Source organism: Cheilinus undulatus, linkage group 23, assembly GCF_018320785.1.
Source record: "Cheilinus undulatus linkage group 23, ASM1832078v1, whole genome shotgun sequence".
Classification (NCBI taxonomy): domain Eukaryota; kingdom Metazoa; phylum Chordata; class Actinopteri; order Labriformes; family Labridae; genus Cheilinus; species Cheilinus undulatus.
Window position 1 is genome coordinate 16,525,646 of NC_054887.1, and position 18,738 is coordinate 16,544,383.

General features: G+C 38.7%; 1 protein-coding gene across 3 annotated transcripts; it reads right to left on the reverse strand.

Moving 5' to 3' along the window:
• Positions 1–1,581: 1,581 nt before the first annotated feature.
• Positions 1,582–16,748, reverse strand: cpsf6 (cleavage and polyadenylation specific factor 6). 3 transcript variants are annotated; one of them, XM_041780319.1, is made up of 11 exons: positions 16,631–16,748; positions 14,286–14,495; positions 14,098–14,201; positions 13,594–13,739; positions 13,242–13,415; positions 11,618–11,725; positions 10,205–10,703; positions 9,951–10,066; positions 9,669–9,822; positions 8,871–9,066; positions 1,582–2,178 (listed from the first exon to the last, which is right to left on the reverse strand). In XM_041780319.1, exons 1-10 carry the CDS (start codon positions 16,688–16,690, stop codon positions 8,883–8,885), a joined length of 1,755 nt encoding a protein of 584 aa, XP_041636253.1. In that variant the 5' UTR covers positions 16,691–16,748; the 3' UTR covers positions 1,582–2,178; positions 8,871–8,882. The 3 variants fall into 3 exon arrangements, with proteins under 3 accessions (XP_041636253.1, XP_041636252.1, XP_041636254.1); XM_041780318.1 differs by having other exon boundaries at positions 8,871–9,069; XM_041780320.1 differs by lacking the exon at positions 11,618–11,725 and having other exon boundaries at positions 8,871–9,069.
• Positions 16,749–18,738: the final 1,990 nt, after the last annotated feature.

The window sequence follows — 18,738 nt, forward strand, 5'->3', positions numbered from 1 at the left end:
AGTCAGCAAAACACAAAGCTACAACTGGACACACAAACTTCAAATTGAATCCCTGCATTTTTTGGTCACAAAGCCATTTTGCATGAAAGAACCATAAAAATCTGTGGGTAAAGGCCCTTCAAGTTTCAGAGGAAAAAGAGACCGATGTGGGCATACGATACTTAAGAGTCTTATGAGGAAGTCCAGTCAGCAAGAATTACTCGAAGTCTCTGGCCTCTTTGAAAAACATTTTTTGTGATGAAATATTTAGGAAAACTGGCACTAAGATCCTTACTTCAAGTATGAGAGGCCCCACTTTAATTTTGTTTCTTTTACAAAAAAACAATTTCACAATTAGACCAATTTAGGGCTAAGAGATTTTTTTTATGCAAAACAGTAAATTGTAAACAAAACAAGACAGCTGAAAAGCATTTCGGGGACTTTTACAAATACCATTTTGCAATTAAAATCAGATTCACATCAATCAAAGTGAGTCCAAAAGCCACCGGTATAACGAGGTTATTGTTCACATTGTTTTTACAATCATAAAAGGAGTATGATGAAGCCATATTTCGGGGATTTGCCATGGCTGGTGACTGATTTAAGAAACAGCAAATAAAAATAGAAAACAATAATGTGGAAATGTCAAACAAAAAAAAAAAGAAACATGACAAAAACTGACATGTGGCTATTAGTTAGAAAGTGAAGGGAGAAATTAACAAGTGATGTTGCCAACTTGTCAAACCAGATTCTTCTATTGTTCCAGTCATAATTAGAGTGCATTGGTCTCATTATGTCCAGACTTTCTCTGGATTCAATGCAGGAGGCAGTAGTTACACATTCTTTGTTTTACGACTGTTGCAGAAGCAAAGAACTCCAAATTTCTATCCCCTGTTTTTTATTTGGCCTTATGATTACAGATAGAAAAAACCTTAAAAACTATGCTTGATACGTACTATATTTAAGATGAACAAAACATTAACATACATGTACCTCAGTGCATGAACATATGGCATGGTGGAAAAGAAAAATGTCTTATGGTGCACACTGAATATGCAAACCTAATTTGTACATGTGACATTAAAGGCTCTTCAGTGTTGGATATTAAAACACTTAAAAACATGCCTGCATGGGGAAAATGTATCTCTTATTTGAGATGTTAAATTTCTCAATGAATGTGAAAACTTTTCAACCACCAACAAAAGTTAATTGATGATTCAGTCTTAGAATACATTTCACATCAACAGAAAGTTTGGAACCTGGAAGGAATAGTTGCCATTTACTGTGATCACAAAAACATATGATTTCATGCAGAAATTGTCTATTTTTGGTCATAATGTGCAAGTTCCTGCATGCAGTTTTGCACGGGTAAATGGAAGTTGTGATTACAATCATCTAGTCTGTCTTACCTTGTAGTATTTGACATAAAAATAAAACAAAAAGTCCTTGAGTTTTTCTATGCAGAGCATAAAACCCTAGCTGAATCAGCTAATAAATACAACCTGAGTGTTAGCAGATTCAATATGAAGTTGTCAGTAGTCAAATACATACATTTAATATAAATGAGCCGAACATGTAGAGGAAGTCACCAAATGCACCGAATACCTCAGTAAACATTTTTTATTACAACACCATCTAGTTTTAATCAAAAGCAGAGACATTTACAAACATACTAACCATGAAAGAATAAATGAGAATGTGAGAGGGGGTAGGGAGAAAACATCAAACATGTACCCTATAAAAACAGAGCTCTAAACTGAATGTACACAGTACAGGAAGCCAAGGGAAAATAAAAAGCATATAGGATGTAATGCTTGTGTTTTCTAGCTGTGGACTGAGTGGGCTGTTTTATTGTTTCTTTGCAAAAACAGAAAGCTTCACAAGTAGTCATCTTCATGTCAAATAAAACATCATAAAAATAAAAGCTGTTTGGAAAGTTTCTTTTCTTTCATCTTTAGTTACCATGAGTATAGAGGTTTGGATACTATAGCCTTACACAGGTCAGGGTCTCCCATCCACAGGCAGACAGGATGAACGGACAGAGAGAAGGATGGGTGGAGACGGAGAGGAGAGGAGAGATGGAGGGGTTGGAGGAAGAGGTGGAGGCTGTGATCCTGTCCGGTCATGCAGGGTGGGGAGGTGGTGGCGCACTGAAATCCTTTCTCCTTTGTCCTTCCATCCATCCTTGATCCTCGTGAGCTGAAAGGTTTCAAAACGAAGGGTGGAGTTTGGTTTCGAGGCAGCCCAATAGTGAACACTTTCCCCCCTCACCATTCAACCTCTACACTACACAGACAGTGTGCACCAGGGCTGGGGTCAATCCACCATCACATTGAGACTCAGGGACAGAATTTGTCAAAGTCCCAATAGGGCAAGATTGAATTGGAAAAGTATGAATGTTAAAAGCAGAATGTCAAGAAAGAACATTTCCTTTTATTTCCATTAATGCTCACTTGGCAGTGTATATTCCCCAACCCTAGCACTGACACAGAGAAACATGCAAACATGATAGGAAACATCTAGAAGGCAAATATGAAACTTACTAGTATGTACACACACCAAATAGAACAATATTCAATTAAGTCTACACCTAAATCTAATTAATCCATTGCTGATGAGATTATTAATAGTTTACATGCATTTTAATGGAAAATCACATTTACATAATTTACAACTTTTGGTAAACCGCTGCTTTAAAACCTTAGGCCAGTGATGTTGGGCACAACTCTCATATTTTTTTTTTACTTAATTTCAAATTCGTGTGGAATATAAAGGAAACTACTGGTAGACATAAAAATACAAACTTTTAAACCAGACTCTTCATTGTTGGTGGTTTAACTGAGGCTCAAATCAAACAATCTGAATTTGGCTTTACAGGATCAATATTGAAACTGTGGCATTTTTTTCTGTCTTGAGTAATCTGCAGGGTTTACTGGGCTGATGGGGATTTTATCTTAATGTGTCTAGATACTAACTTAAATGATTTTCCCTGCATAAGCAGCTTGTCAAAAAAAGCAATTTGGACCCTATATTTTTCATTCAGCAACATCAACAATTTCTTTTTGACTAACTGATATAGCAGGCACGATATACAAGGCTAATACCAAACTAAAAACTCATTATATGTGACACAAACCACAGAAAAAGTGCATTATTTGTATGAACACAATCAATACTTTTCAAAATATTAGGCAACACAAGAGAAAAGACACAGAAAAGACAAAAAGAGCTGTAGCTCGAAACACAAAACTATGATGAGAAGGCATTTATCAGCCTGTAGGACAGCATATGGACCCTGCATTCTGACAATATTTTATGACACTCTAAAGTGCTTTCAGGTTAATTTCTTGTGTGTTTTAAAGTCCCTGTAAAGTGAGAAAAAAGTATATTTTAGGTTTTTGTATGACAGGCCACTGTGTTATGAACCACCAGGCCAAATTTCAGTCATGAAAAACATGTCTTAGTTTTTAAGATTCAGCTTTAACATCAGGTAAAATGAGGCAGAAATATCTGCTCTAGGATGGTGTGTGCGTGTTGGTTGAATGGGCTGAAGCCACACCCACTCATGAGAAAGACTATCCTCTCAAATAAAAAAGGCCACTGTCAGTCAGTCACACATAGATCTCAGTGTTTTCACATGTTTACAGCAAACTTAGTCCAACATATCTAGTGTGTTTAGACACAAGTTATGGATTTCACTTTGCAGGGACTTTAAGGACTGAAGTGTTAGGTCTGGACTACATTCAAATATCGACATCAGTATCTGCTGAAATAACTTTGTAATTATCGGCATATCCAAATCCAATATTGTACACCACTAATTAAAGTCATTTCAAAGTTTCACTGTATTGTTATTGATGAGGATTAAATGCATTTATATCATGATAAAACAAGATTTGGCCCAAAAAGGGCCATGCATATGAATATGTTTACCAGGTAGATTACCACTAGAGTCCTTTATTTGCGTGATGTAAAAAGGTATGCACTATAACTAAACACTGCATTCTGGGTAGTGATAAACTGTTTCATTGGTCTTTTGCCTTTTCCGCTTGAGAGTCACCCTTACAGATTTTTAATTTGAACCTGTTGCAGCTTTACTATTGACGATAATAAGAAAGAGGTTGCTGTCATTTAGATCAAGGGAAGTACAACCAGAGATGTGGGAAGAACAATACAACCAGCTGACATCTCTACAGAGTACAGTGTTCAATAATGGTAGCCTACATTGCAATCCATTTTTTCAATGATTTCAAAATGTTAAAACCTAGTCTATATCTTTGTATAACATACCAATTACAGACACTAAGCTTAGACTAATTCCACCATTAAGTCTAATGTGAAAGGTTTCTATTAAAACGATGAATTAAGAAACCATTTCTATACGTCAACTGCCTGTCTTAACAGGGAGGCCAAAAAGAGCAGACAATTACACGTCATTTAGAGATTTAAATCCACATTAAATCAGTTATGTTTGAGAAGTACAGCTACAAAGAAACAGTCATCCATCATTTTTCATGACACAACACAATACTTGTACTGAAAGGGGCTCTAACATTCAGGACAAGTTGAAATATGTGAAACTGAACTTGACTCTGATAAAATAATACCTTTAGGTCTAACAAATGTTTACATATATTTAAAATTAGGTTAAATTTTTTATAAGGATGCCATAACTAGACAAAACATATGTGTAGCAAAAGGTCAGCTAACATAGCATGGAATAAAATAAGTGTTTGAGTCAAACCAGGGTCAAACAGTCCAAAAAATACTCCGACTTTCACCAACCTGGACCATGTATAGGTCTCTCTTATCTAATAAAAAAAAAAAAAAAAAGACAAAACAGCCTGATACCTACCACCTGACATGTAGCCATTCCCCCAAAATTTTAAGAATTAAATACATGAAGTGATGAGAATTCACAGTATTGTAAATTTGCTCCATTTTACAGTCATATAGCTGTATGTAAACTCAGACAACTGACTTATAAATCTATAAAAATCACAAATATTAATGTCTGAGATGACCAACCAATAAGATGGCAAATAAAATTGAAATCATTTAACTTGATTAAGCAGCTACTTTTCCATTATCAATGCACAGACTGTTATGCAGGTCAGCAAATAGGACTGTTTGACCCTGGTTTAACATGAGCAAATATAACCGTTTTAAAGGACATCAGGTCCTCAACACAAACACACCTACAGACAGACTTAAGAGATGGCACAGAAATGTGCTTTAGTCTAGTGCACTCTGTATTTATTTCCCCACCACATCATGAACAGACAAGACTCAATGATAAAGCAATACTGTGGACACAACAATCAACAACACCATCACCAGAATCAAAGCCAAACGCTTAATGCTCAATCACGTCCTGATACTCAATCATATCTGACTGATGCAAAGGCAGCTTAAATAATCAAAGATGTGAGTAACATTTTGGTAAAAATCTACATAAAATGATTTTTTGGCATCTTAGAATGACCAAAAATCCTCAAGCCTTGTGCCTACTGGGGATCTCTTATCTCATGGAAATAAAACAACATGTGTGAAAGAAGACTGCACTAATCCAAATGCAGCACTTCTATAAACAAAACAGTATTTGATTTAAGCAGCTACAATCTGTTTAATGGTAATATTGTATGCAAGTGAAAGAGAAAGTATATATTCATTATCTCTGCAAAATATATTTTTGGCTAAATTTGATGCATAGATTCCCAGTGGACACAAAGTCTTATTTTCATAAAAAAAAACAAAACAAAACAAAAAACGATTCAACACAAAAATTCATAAATTTTTTTACGGTTTTAAACGGCACCTGCTGTTATGTTACACTACAAAACACTGACAGTCTATCCTTTATTGTTAAGGCACAGCTAGAATCAGAATCCAGGACCATCACAAGCAGAAACACCCCACTTAATATTTCTCAGAGAAAAGCACTCAGATGCCTTATAAATGTATTTTTAAATTAGGGCTGTCAGCATTAATTGCGATACGATCCCATGAATAACATTTTTTATTGTCACGCTGCAGCATCTATGTGCGGCCACAGAAATGTAAAATAAGTCCAACACTGTTCTTTAACGTCTCGTTTTCCACAGCTCAGTGGATGAGTTGAGTCATCAGCAACTTGTGCTTACAAACATCTCACTTTTACCATGCCCTTATTTTCCTTTTCAATCCATAACAAGTTCCTTTTTCAATGGTCATGTTAAAATCTTTGATCTACCTAAAGTCATAGTTTCCTTTCAAAATAAAAGCAGGAAGTCAAATACCCCTAAGTTAGCAGTGCAATAATTCAAAATGAAACACAAACCAATTTAGATTTGCACCAAAAAAGGAGATTGTGATTGACTGTAGAAAATCTGAGATCCATTGCGATGAAAAGTTTATAATTTGACAGCCCTAGTTTAAATCAGTTGTACAATGTATAATGCATATTTCATGCCCTGTGTGTGTACTTCACTGAGATGCTAGATTTACAAGAGATATTATTTGGGGTGATATGCAAATGGACAGGGATGCTGTAGATTCCCTGTTACCATGTAGACCCTAGACCAATTTTCACCAAACATTACAGATCTTACAGTATTTTGGCAGTAAAGGATATCAGGACAACTTACAACAATTTGTACAAGGTGTTTGAACTGCAGTTCAAAAACTTTACAATTTACCAAGTTGTTCACATGCAACAGGTGGGAGCATCTTCCCACCAAGATCACAAAATAATTTGTAAACCCCTCTACCAACAAGAACCCAAGAACAGCACCAACAAGCCTGATAAAGATTGACCTCACACAATACAAGGGAAACACACCAATGTGCATCAATTAAGAACATGATAGTGTCAGGTAGTTTCAGATAAATTTGTGCACAGCTCATCCATAACATGACAACATCCAAACAGCCAGCAGGACTCACGATGCTATCAGCCAAAATACTTAGATATACCTGCATCATCTCTTTTAAAACAGGGATGATTTATCATTACATGGACCACGCTGCAGCCTAAATGCAGAATACTTTGATGTACACAATAGAGACAAAATAAAATACTGAAATGGGAATTCCTTCAATGCATTGGTCAATAAATTAATACGATAGCAGGAAATGTTCAACTGACAAAGTGCAAAGATGGTTGATTTTCTATTTCCCCTTCACTTCAAGTATAAAAAAAAATCAGCTAATCAGGATTTTCTCCAGTTTATCCGACTTGTGCAACAATTTAAAAAAAAAAAAAAAAATCACATAATGGCCTGGTGACAGCAAAACTTGGGTAAAGAAGTTTTCCAATGCTTGTTTTAAATGTTACAGAACAATTCCACTTTTACATGTAATCTAACTGTAGATTTTTAAGCACTGGTGCTTATATCACAAAAATAGGGAAAACCAACATGTTACAATTCAATTCAATTCAATGTGAAGCTTTCCCATAAAAATGATCCAGAAGACATTAAGCATACTTTGATCAACATTTAAAAAAATCACATCTGTGTTGTCACAATATGATATTAAAACATATTCAATTTAGTTTTACCTCAACATCTTAAATTGAGGCACAATATTTGACAAGTGGGATTCAAAACAATTTAACATGTTAGATGCCAGGCATTATTTCTGACATGCACAATATGGCACAATCACATTGGAAAAATTTTGTCCATTTGTATGTTTAAGTTTTCCTTTTCTCATAATCATAACATGGCAGAAAGTTATGCTTTATTTTTTTTTTTACTAAAATGTTTACAGGTATACAACATTAACCTGCATGAAATAATAAACAATGTAGTTTTTTTTTTTTAAATGACAATGAAATCTGAACTAACAGCTGAAACCATTCAAGCCAATCAGTCAAGGCACTGTTACAATGACACACTGACACATTACACTCACATTAAACTCACATACAGAGAATGGTACGAATGAGTTGAACCTTAATACCAGCCAGAAAATTATCACCTTTTAATTTTAGTTCTCTGGCCAAAGCTGCTGGAGGAACACATTTTGATCACTGCCACTTTTAATGAACCAACAGAGATTTAGCAATTATTTTCAGAGAGATGCTGCAAACAGTCAGATAAATCCAAATGGGCACAAATGTGAGGCAAGCACTTCTTTCTGACTTTGCATAAACATAACTATGTATTAATTTCTTTGACCAATTACAAAATGTGGCAGATAAATTCTGTAGTTCACCAGCATCAGAGGTACAGACAAAACAGCTAATTTTGTGGCCAAATTGTCAGTTTCAAGTTTCTAACATCATAGTTTCTGATTCTGAGAAACACAGCATTGATACAACTCTTAAACCCCTCTGAACAAAGCAGCAGAATGAACAATTCTGTGTGAAAGACCAGAATTATATTAAAGAGAAACATGATCATAAATAAAGAATTATTTTAAGAAAAAAAAAACCTTACCTTTTTCTTACCTGTAACCCAAGGCTGAGTTCTCACCATTTTTTGGTTGCTTATCTCTTCTCCCCTTTTGCAAATATCAATGTGGACATTACAACTAAGCCTCAAGTCATTCTTTGCTCTTATTCTGCCATATCTTTAGTGCAAAGTGCTTTTTCAGAAAGCACGGACACATCCTTTAATGGCCTGTATGTATCAGACACTGACAGTTAGTGGTATGTGCAGGTAAACCTGAAATGCAGCAGTAGTCTTTGAAAAGAAGGCTTTCATCTACTGATAAGGAAAAGAGCTAAGCAACCAAAAAGACCTTCCTGAACTCAACAAGGATGTTTTTCGCCTTCTACAAAAGAGTTCAGGTTATTCAAGCCAGAATTACACATACCCAGTCCAGGAAAAAGACAAAAGTAAAGACAAAGAAGACAGAAGACAGCTTGTGCCTGAAGAATATTACACAGGAGAAGTTGCACTCACCTTTCCTCGCCTCTAGCGATGCCGGTACTCCCTCTCCCTCTCTCTCTCGCGGTCTCTATCTCGGTCCCTCTCACGGTGGCGATCTCGCTCCCGGCTGCGTTCTCGGTAATAGTCCTCATGTCGGTCCCGACTGCGGGACTTGTGGCGTCGGCTCTTTTCTCTGGAGCGGCTGTGGTCTCGTTCTCTGGAACGCTCTCTTCTGACAGAAACACGAAGAACAATCACACGATTGTGTATTAGATTTTTGTACATGGGATGAGTTTAATGTATAGTCTTTCTAAATATATCATCGTCATTACAGCTGAATGTTGCTTATATTTTTAAGTTGGTCTGACAGACAGACGGTCCTGTGTTTAAAAGAACCGACACACCAACATATCTTCACATAGTCCTTACCATTACATGCATCAATGCACAAGCCATATTGCTGCAGATGCTGTGAGCAGTTTTAACACACATATTCCCCAGGGTGCAATTCACATCAACAGCAGTAGGTGGCAGTAGAAACTAAACTACATGGTGAAGCACATATTTTGAATCAAACAAACAAGAACTGATGAGAAAGTCGATCAACCATCAAAACTGAAAGCACAAGAAAGGAGTGTTTTTGATGTTTCTACAAACGGTAGGAAGTTAAAATTTTATCCGGCCGACGCAATATGCAAGGTTTGCAAAAACAAGGTAAAGCACTGCAGTAGTATTTTCTTTACATTAACACTGACATCATGCCTACTCTCTCTCCCACCCCTACTACCTAAACACTGCTTTCAAAGACTTTTCAGTATGTTAGAATCTTACCTGGAGGCAGAGCCGTAGCTTTTTGACTCAATGCCGTGTAGGCAGTCTTGCAGAGAACTGATGAGAACCTTACAGCGGTCGTCTGCTGACACTTTGGACTGCTTTATAAGACTGATGGCTGTCACCAAGGTCTCTATGGCACTGCCATAGTCAGCTGAAAGGAAACACAAGATAATGTTAAGCTCAACTAGACAAAGATTTTGTCTTGTTTATGTAAAAATTGGTAAACACAGTAAGCCAGCATTTGTCATGTTTTTAATTCAAACTGGGTATTTGTTTTACCTGCACTGGCATCAGACACCGCTCTAGAAATTGCGCTGGAGGAGATAGCTCTGTTTCTGTTCATGATCTCCTCAAATTCTGCCTCGCTCAGAGGAGTCCGTGATGACTCCATCTCCCTACAAACACACACGACTCAATGCATGGCAGGAGCTCAAGACATCAAACAGACACAGGTATCTTAGCAAGAAAACTTAAAAAAAGCCTTCCCCTGCTCAACATTACACTGTTAGCTGTATTGATTTTATCATTCTTACCGGCCTCCTGGACCGTAGTCGCCTCTCTCATATGGTGGTGGGCGCCCGTAGGGATCGTTTGGTCCTGGAGGGCCTCCTCTGTCGTTGGGTGGCATGCTGTTGTTTCCGGGTGGAGGGAAGAATGCAGGGTTGACATGAGGTGCCGGTGGAGGTCCACCTGGTGGGGGACCTGGCATGTGTGGAGGGGGCGCCAAAGCCATGGGGGGACCAATGGGGCCTGGGGGACGAGGAGGGAAGGGTCCAGGGGGTGGTGGGCCCTGTTGAGGGGGTGGAGGACCCGGAGGAGGACCGTAGCCTGGAGGAGGGGGGCCTGGGGGCATGGGTCCCATTGGAGGCTGACCAAACTGACCAGGAAAGAGGACAGGGGGAGGCGGCCTGTCACCACGGTTTGGAGGACCAGGGAGGGGAGGGGGGAGGCCTTGACCAGGGGGTGGAGGTCCTGGAGGGCCTGGGGGGCCAGGTGGACCAGGAGGGGGGCGTGGGGGACCCTGCATCCCACCTAAGAAAGAACACAATGGACAAAACAGATGCACATGAGGCAAAGTGGCAAGCATCCGTGTTAAAACTGGATTAGTGCTAAAAGACATTTTGAGTATGCACACTTAGAAACTGATAAAGTCCAATTTTGATATCCAATATATCTAATCTTTTCTTTGAGTTTTAGACATGGGGTATCCATTTAGGCAAATCAAAAAAGGACAATGACACACTCAGGAAGAACAAGCCATAGCTATAGGGAACAAAGAATGTCAAAGAACACAAAATAATGCAGCAAATTAAATCACAAGGCTAGAGAAGAGATGAGATCAACATATTACTTCACTCTGGCTTTCTTTTTAAAGCAAAAGCCTTGCATATAATGTGCAATTCTTTTCAGTCAACTCAGTGCTCAGTGGGTGAACTGATTGTTGCCAAGAACCCCAGAGCTCAGCAAGACTCGCTCATATACTAAGGAGACGAGGCTTTGTTTGTAGACACATTTTGATTTTAATCCCTTCTACAGATGCATAAAAGAATTTCACAGAAACCTTTTTACAGAAGGGTTTTATGACACTGAGGCATTGCACATGGCTAATCTGAAATGCTGTTTGTATTCTGATTGTATTTAAAGCAAGCTTCATAATTCAAATTTGTTTGGGGAATATAAATGAGCTGGCAGAATGCAGGATTGTCTTAAATTTGTGTGCTTCTGCCTCATCATTCTTGGGGGATGTTTGTGGGTAATTACTTGCTTGCTTTGACTGAGTCAAACAGAATTTAATTGATCTAGCTTTAAAAAGGATTAAGAGAGTTTAAAATTCAGCTGTTTCTGGATCAGTCAACCAGAATTTGTCAGTGGCACAACTTCTATCAATAAACAGCTGAGAGTTAGAATAAAAAAAGCGATCGATCAAATCAATCGAGGTTTTTCACCTCTGCCGCGCCAGCTCCCGTTCCTGCCCCCTGACGGGAAGGGATTGAAACTGATATCCATCAGAGGGCCATCTTGGTGTCTAATCAGATCTGGTCTCATCCCAGAGCCTAATGGGGAAGAAAGCAAACCAATCACAAGTCTTCCCTTTATAAACTTCCGCCTAATAACTGCAGGTCTTCCCCAGCACTGCAACACGGGGGCACCAGCCACTAAGCAAAGGAGGAGAAAAGGTGGGATGGAGGAAAGAAAAAAAAAAAAACTAAAAAATGGATAAAGAGAGAAAAGCTGGTAACTCAGTTCTCTCTACTGCAGGTGAAAGGCAGCCAATCCAAGATTTGTGAGGAGTGTAAGGCTGGAAGCTCGCCAACTAAAGCTTTTAGCAAAACTGCTTTTCAAGCAATTTCATTTTTGTGAGTAGAAAACTGCAGCCGGAAAAAGGATTACTTGTTCATCCGGAGGCGAAGAGGGGCAAGGAAAGTACAAACCAGGGGGAGAGGAAAGCATGCAAAGACAGAGCACTGTCAGGAGAGACTTTTAGAGTAAAAGATTCCTCACAAGAAAAACAATGAAAGATGATCCCTGGTTTCATGCAGGCAAAAACATTAGCAGCTAAGAAAGCAGCACTGCCAGAAAGAGTAGAACTTCAATCCCATGTTTTTAAGACACCTGGCACACTTATCTAATATACTTATAAATAAAAGTAAAGAGAGACAATTACCTGAAAACAAATATTAAAAACAAATATAGAGGCTGAATAAGGACACAATCTACCCATGAACCTGACCATGAGGTGAACAGACCCCTAAACCGTACACAGATTATAAAGATTTTCATAACCCTGCAGTTTGATTCATCATGTTAATGCATTTCAGATCCATCAAGCCCTTAATAAACCTCCACTATAGTGTCTGGTTATATCTTTCTCCATGAGAATGGATAATTAATCGTTTTCAGGGTTTGATCAGGAAACATTTTCTGGAATAAACTTACCTTGTCTGGTAGAGCAAAAAGTTGACAAGAGACAGATTTTCTACGGAATATTTGAGTATCCACAATCTGTTTGCTGAATTAAATTGTCACAAAGCCAGGTTAATGCTGGAAGGGGGGATATTCCAGTTCTGATTGGCCACTGACTGACATGGATCAGGAGATGCACTTCTGATATTTTCAGATGTCAGACAGTAGATCTGATAATTTTTTTGGTTGTCTTCAACCATAGATCTTACATCAAAGTGTACACATTTTACCTGAAGACATTTCTCAGACTGGCAGTCACCTGATGCTGCCCAAACGACCAACCCCACAGGGTTTGTGATCTCTGCCATTTTAACAAGTAGTTACATTTTAGAGGTGGTGCATATTACAAACGTGTGTAGGCTTCTTGGCCACTTGAACCTACAGTGTAGCTCCAACACAAAAATATAAATCAGGCTGAGCTACAATAACAGTCGGCAAGTTATGACATTTGGACTGTGAATCTCTCCACAGATTAAAGTATGATTCTAGTTTTACTTTTTTAAACAACTGTATTTGAAATTATAAAAAGCCAATAGAATAAACAGTCTTCAATCTACTTTCTCACTAGCCTATCTGATTTCCACAATTAGTTGCAACCAAACTCACCAGGGAAATGTGGAGGTGGCCCTCCAGGACCAACAGGTCCAGGGAAGCGGTCTCCTCCTGGGCCAGATGGTCCAGGGAACCTGCCTCTACCTCGACCCATTGGGAAACCTCCACGAGGGCCAGCACCAGGGGGACCAGCTTTACCTTCTCCAGACATCTGGCCTGACTGGGTACCTGTGAAGTAATAGGACAACCATACATAAGTTTTCTGTATACTATGCAAATGCACATTCAAGCTTAACAGAATTAATACAGCTCCAAGAAGGGCTGTACAGTGAGACTATACGTTGAAGATTAACACATTTCAGTATCATTATCGTGCCAATATTGGGTGTGCCCATGCCCAACTTACTTTTGCGTGACTGCATCTCAAACTGGCTAAGGGACTGTTTGTTGCATGGTGTGACGATGGGGTTCTGACCATGAAGCTCCCTCTTTGATAGAAGCTCCATTAACTTCCTGGACGAGCCCTCTGAGCCCACACACACCAGTGCAAACCTGTAAGAACAATACAGAGGATAAAAGTGAATACATTAACATTTGCTTCCCTACTTTAACTTATCATGATGTCAAAACCTAGGATGACTTGGATCTGTATATTATTTAAAGAGAATGTAACACTAATTTAGCTTGGCAGTATTGAGACTTGGCAGCCCAAAATGGGTTTTTACCATCTATAAGTTGAAGTCCCTGACTAATGTCTAACTTCTGGGCTCATTTCATTGATAAGAATTCAAAGCAGGATGTGAACATATGCATAAAACAGCACAGTCCAACAATTGGCATCAAAAAGTCCCAACACCAACAGCTGTGATTCAGTAAAATCCTATGGCATGAATACCATAAAAGCCCTCACCCTTTTGACTGTCCATTGGCTCTATTTTCAAAGAACTTGATCTCCAGCACATCTGTAATGCCTATCGACCGTATGGCTTCTGTCAAGTCCTCATCTGTTGTCCACTGCAGAGGAAAAATAAACAGCATTATCAGTATATTTAGCTGCCAGGTGTTGGGATCATAATATGGTTACCATCAGATACCAACCCATGTGAGATTTCCAATGTACAGGGCAATCCTTTTGCCTGTGTATGTGTATACGACATTTGGAGGAGCACTCTTTCCTCCCTCAGTGCCACCTGGTGCAGGTAGCGTGTCCAGGTAGTCACGGTCTTCTGGAGCATCACCATTGTTGGCTGATGGGGATATTACATCATCATACAGGTCGATCTGCTCGTGAACAGGGTAGTCAGCCTCCTGTAAAGCATGATAGCAACTACTACGTTAAAACAATGTAACATGCAGGCAGACATACAAAGGAAGATAAATTTAATTCCTCCAACTGTACATCATATCAATTTCTAACTACTTAATTATCAACTTCTGAGTACCTAGGATCTACTTTTAGGCCACATGTGGCATTTATCGTGCAACTTTGGCTGAGACCCAAAATAGCAGACAATGACGGCCAAATCATAACCACATACACTTCACCAATACAGTCAGAATTGGTGGGAAGTTCTCCTCTATGAGATTTCTGTAATTGAAGCACTTGGCCCAGGCAATATGGGTCTTTCTCATTACATTGAACAGTTGGATCTACTTGGATTTGCTTTTCCACCCCAACTGAGCTATACATCTGAGGGTGTGTCTAGCGCTGGTGACGCTGCATTTTCAAGTCAATGACATTCAATAGCCGCGCTTCAGTAGGCACTGTTGTGTTCCACTAGAAGAAGTTTCTTCTTCCACTTCTATTGGTAATCCAACAGGTATTTTCCAATTTTGGTGAAGCGGTTGCTCCTTAAAAATGTCTACGTGACGTCCACATATGATGACAAATGGCTGTGACATCACCATGGCGTACTTGAAGGCAGGCAGGCCAAACTGGTGATGAAGAAGTAAATCATCTTGGTTTGCAATAGCTAGGCCAAAAGCTAAGTGGAAAAGCCCCAGCAATACTGACTTTTGGGCCATGTGTGGTATGCAATTGGAATACATGGCATGGCAAAACATATGAGAGCCAATCATAACCACACGCAGATTGCGAGATCACCAGTATTGAAGGGAATTCCTCTTCAGGCTCTCCTGTGTAAGTGAAGCACAATAAACCCATAAACACGCCAAACAAGATTTGCTATGAGGGTTCTTTGTTTAACTTTATTGTTTTTCAAATATACTATATAAATAAAGTGGATTGGATTGGATGGGGTATTCAAATCATGTCTTTACATTCAATTTATTTTGGTGTTGCCTTTTGTAACTTCTCAATGTTATGCAAGCGGCATGCTTGCACAATATTACTTTGCATAAAAACACAAATGCAGAAAATTCAGAACTGCTGTACAAAAAAAATCCCTTCGAATCTGTAAAATTGTGGTTGTAAAGAAAGTACAATTAGTTTCCTGCAGCTATGCCGTTTATTTGGGAGCATAAAGACATACTCTGGGCAGCACAACTCGGCTAAAAGCAAAGTCAGGCGCAGCGTGGATTAATATTTTGTCCAAATTTAATTTACTACGGTGATGCAAAATGTATTTTCTTCAGTGCAAGTCCTTAGACACCCGTCAGTGCCATTTGTTTCCTCTGGCTGAATTGATAGTTGACAAGCAAATACAATGCGGTTGCTTAAAACATCCATCCATACGGATAAATCAAGTTAACACACACTAACAGTTGATTCATATGGTTGCTAAGAGATGACATAATCCTTAGCGTTACAATACGAATTTTGATTGTCTACTTTTTAAAAAGCCTCCCATTGTGAAAGGAGGCGTGTGTGCAGAATGAAAACATGGACTCAGCAGCTACATTCATGCTACATGAGGCTAACAATCAAAAGCTAACAACCGATAACGTTTCTCAGTGCGCTTCAATGTTCTATCAAACATTTGCTGCTTCACATACGTCGCTTCCAACTACGAAAATTATATTTATAGCCATTTCAGCCAAGTTTGCTTTAGAAAGTCACACCACAGACGACCGAGAAGGCCCGCTGCGCATTATTATTTTGTAAAGAAGCTAACGTTAACTAGCTAACGTAAACTGCGTTTGTTTGGCTCGTTTGCCCGCCGTCTGCGACGACAATGAGGCCTGGACCTGGGATTAATGGAAATTAAAGTCGCTACTTTTCAAATTAACTAAAATATTAGCGTTCAATTACAAGTTACATTTAAATGGCCGATAGAGAGAGAAGAACGGAGGTTAAACATTTAAAGCCGCTAATACTAACAGAGGCTGCAGGCTTGCAGCATGGCCAAAGGGGCCTGCACAACGGAGAAGATAGTTATAGCAGCTGGGCTCGCAGCTTCTCGAAAACCCATAAAGAAGATAAATGCACAAAGATATAGAGGAAGGTGCATTTACACCGCATTTGTTAAAAATGTATATGTTACCTGGCTAAATTCCTCCTCGACGTCGGCGTAGATGTCGATATGATCCACACCGTCCGCCATTTTCCTCTGACCCGTCTCTCCCGGAGCCTGGCGGTATTCTTTTTACAGTCTAGCACAGAGCAGACAGAGAGGAGCACGGGCGCCCCTACTGGTCAACTTTTTATTACACCTGAAGCAGCCAATACACGGTGAAAAAAGCCTCCTGTTTTTACGACATAACTATCTCGTAAAAACAGGAATTCATTAATTTTTGAATTTCCTGTTTTTACGAGAAACTATCTCGTAAAAACATGATTCCCCCTGACCCTCTCCTGCGTGACTGGTTGCTGCATTTATCAGCTAGTAATTAGTGGTGCGGGGGTAAGAAGTAGTAAGAATCTTTCAGATCCTGAAAGATGTTGATCCAGTGCATGTTGTTTCCTCAAAAATCCCCACCAGTTCTCTATGCATTGGTTATGATTGCTTGAGCTATACAAACAGCATCTGCGTAAAAACTCATCCACATGATCATGTCTCAGGAATATCTGCATCTGCTCCACCTAACAGTTCCCTGTCCCTAGGTCTGATCGAATCCTGTTTTTATGAGTTATCTAGTAAAAACAGGAAATTCAAAAATAAACAAATTCCTGTTTTACGAGATACTATCTCGTAAAACAGGAAAATCAAAAGTAAATTAAAAAAAATCCTGTTTTTTATGAGATAGTTATGTCGTAAAAACAGGAGGATTCTTTTTATTATTTTCAAGTGAATGCAATACGCCACCATACAATACAAACACATTTTTCATTTTACTTCATAAGAAGGTCACCCTTAAAACTACTATTTAGAATTATTTGGGGGTAAGGACTTTATTATTGGACTTGATCTGAAGCAAGAAAAAAAACTTTCATCTGACATACAGATTTTCACTGTCTTTAAAAATGAAAATGAAATACTTATTCATGGCCACAAAATACCAATTTGTACTTTACTATCCCCGTCCATCATGTAGAATTATATTAATATCATTAATTAGTATTTCGTGCGCATGTTATACCTACTTTGTGGCCACAAATTAGTATTTTGTGGCCACGAATTAGTATTGTTTTGCCACAATTAAGTATTTCGTGGCCATGAACTAGTATTTTGTGGCCATGAATTAGTATTTCGTGTGCATTAGTATGTCATGTCTGGGGCTCCATAGCGAAAGAAAAAACTCACTGTTCAATAACCCTTCACATCATATGTACCTTTGTACTGTTGAAATGTAAATGTTTTATCTGCATCATATACAGTGCCTATAAAAAGTAGTCTTGTCACCCCTTGGATGTTTTACCCTTTATTTGATTTTATAAATCAATCTTGGTCAATATTTACCTTTTAAAAAAATTATAAAGAAATGCTACAAAAAAAAAGGTGGAAACCATTTAATGTGAAAATGAAAACACATTTCTACAAAGTAATGCCAAATGAATAAAGATATACAATGTAAGTGATTGTATACATACACCCCCCCAGTCAGTATTTAGTAGCTGCACCTTTGGCTGCAATCACAGCACTGAGTCTGTGTGGATAGGTCTCAGCCAGGCTTGCACATCTGAACACTGCAATTTTACTCCATTCTTTTGGAAACTGCTCAAGCTCCTTCAGAGTAGTCATAGGTGTCTTGGTGTCCTCTTCCACTAGTCTCCTTCTTCCACAGTAACTCAGTTTGTGAGGATAGCCTGATCTAGGCAGGTTTATACATGTGCTATTTTTCTTTTATTTCTTACTGATGAATTTAACTGAACTCCAGCTGTTGAACAGTTTCCTTGGAATGTTTCTGTATCCATCTGCTGACTGATACTTTTTAATATAATTTTCTCTGAGTGGCTTGGAGTCTTCTTTTGTCTTCATGGTGTAATGGTTGCCAGGAATACTGATTAACCAGTGACTGGACCTTCCAGACACAGGTGTCTTTATACCATAATTACTTGAGATTCATTCACTGCTTTCAAGTGTTCCCCGTTTCACTAATTATGAGACTGCTAGCACCAACTGACTGGACAGTGGTTGAATCAGGTCAGTCACTTTAAAGGAGAGGAGTCTTTATTTCCATATTTTAATCCCAGTAGTGAGCAGCAGTAACA

Excerpts from the sequence above, each read along its gene's own strand:
- cpsf6 (XM_041780318.1), bottom strand. The coding sequence starts at position 16,690 with ATGGCGGACGGTGTGGATCATATCGACATCTACGCCGACGTCGAGGAG. Across the intron at positions 13,416-13,593 it reads TGAGATGCAGTCACGCAAAA|GTACCCAGTCAGGCCAGATG; the intron begins GTAAGTTGGGCA and ends ATTACTTCACAG. Across the intron at positions 10,704-11,617 it reads CGGGAGCTGGCGCGGCAGAG|GTGGGATGCAGGGTCCCCCA; the intron begins GTGAAAAACCTC and ends GTTCTTTCTTAG.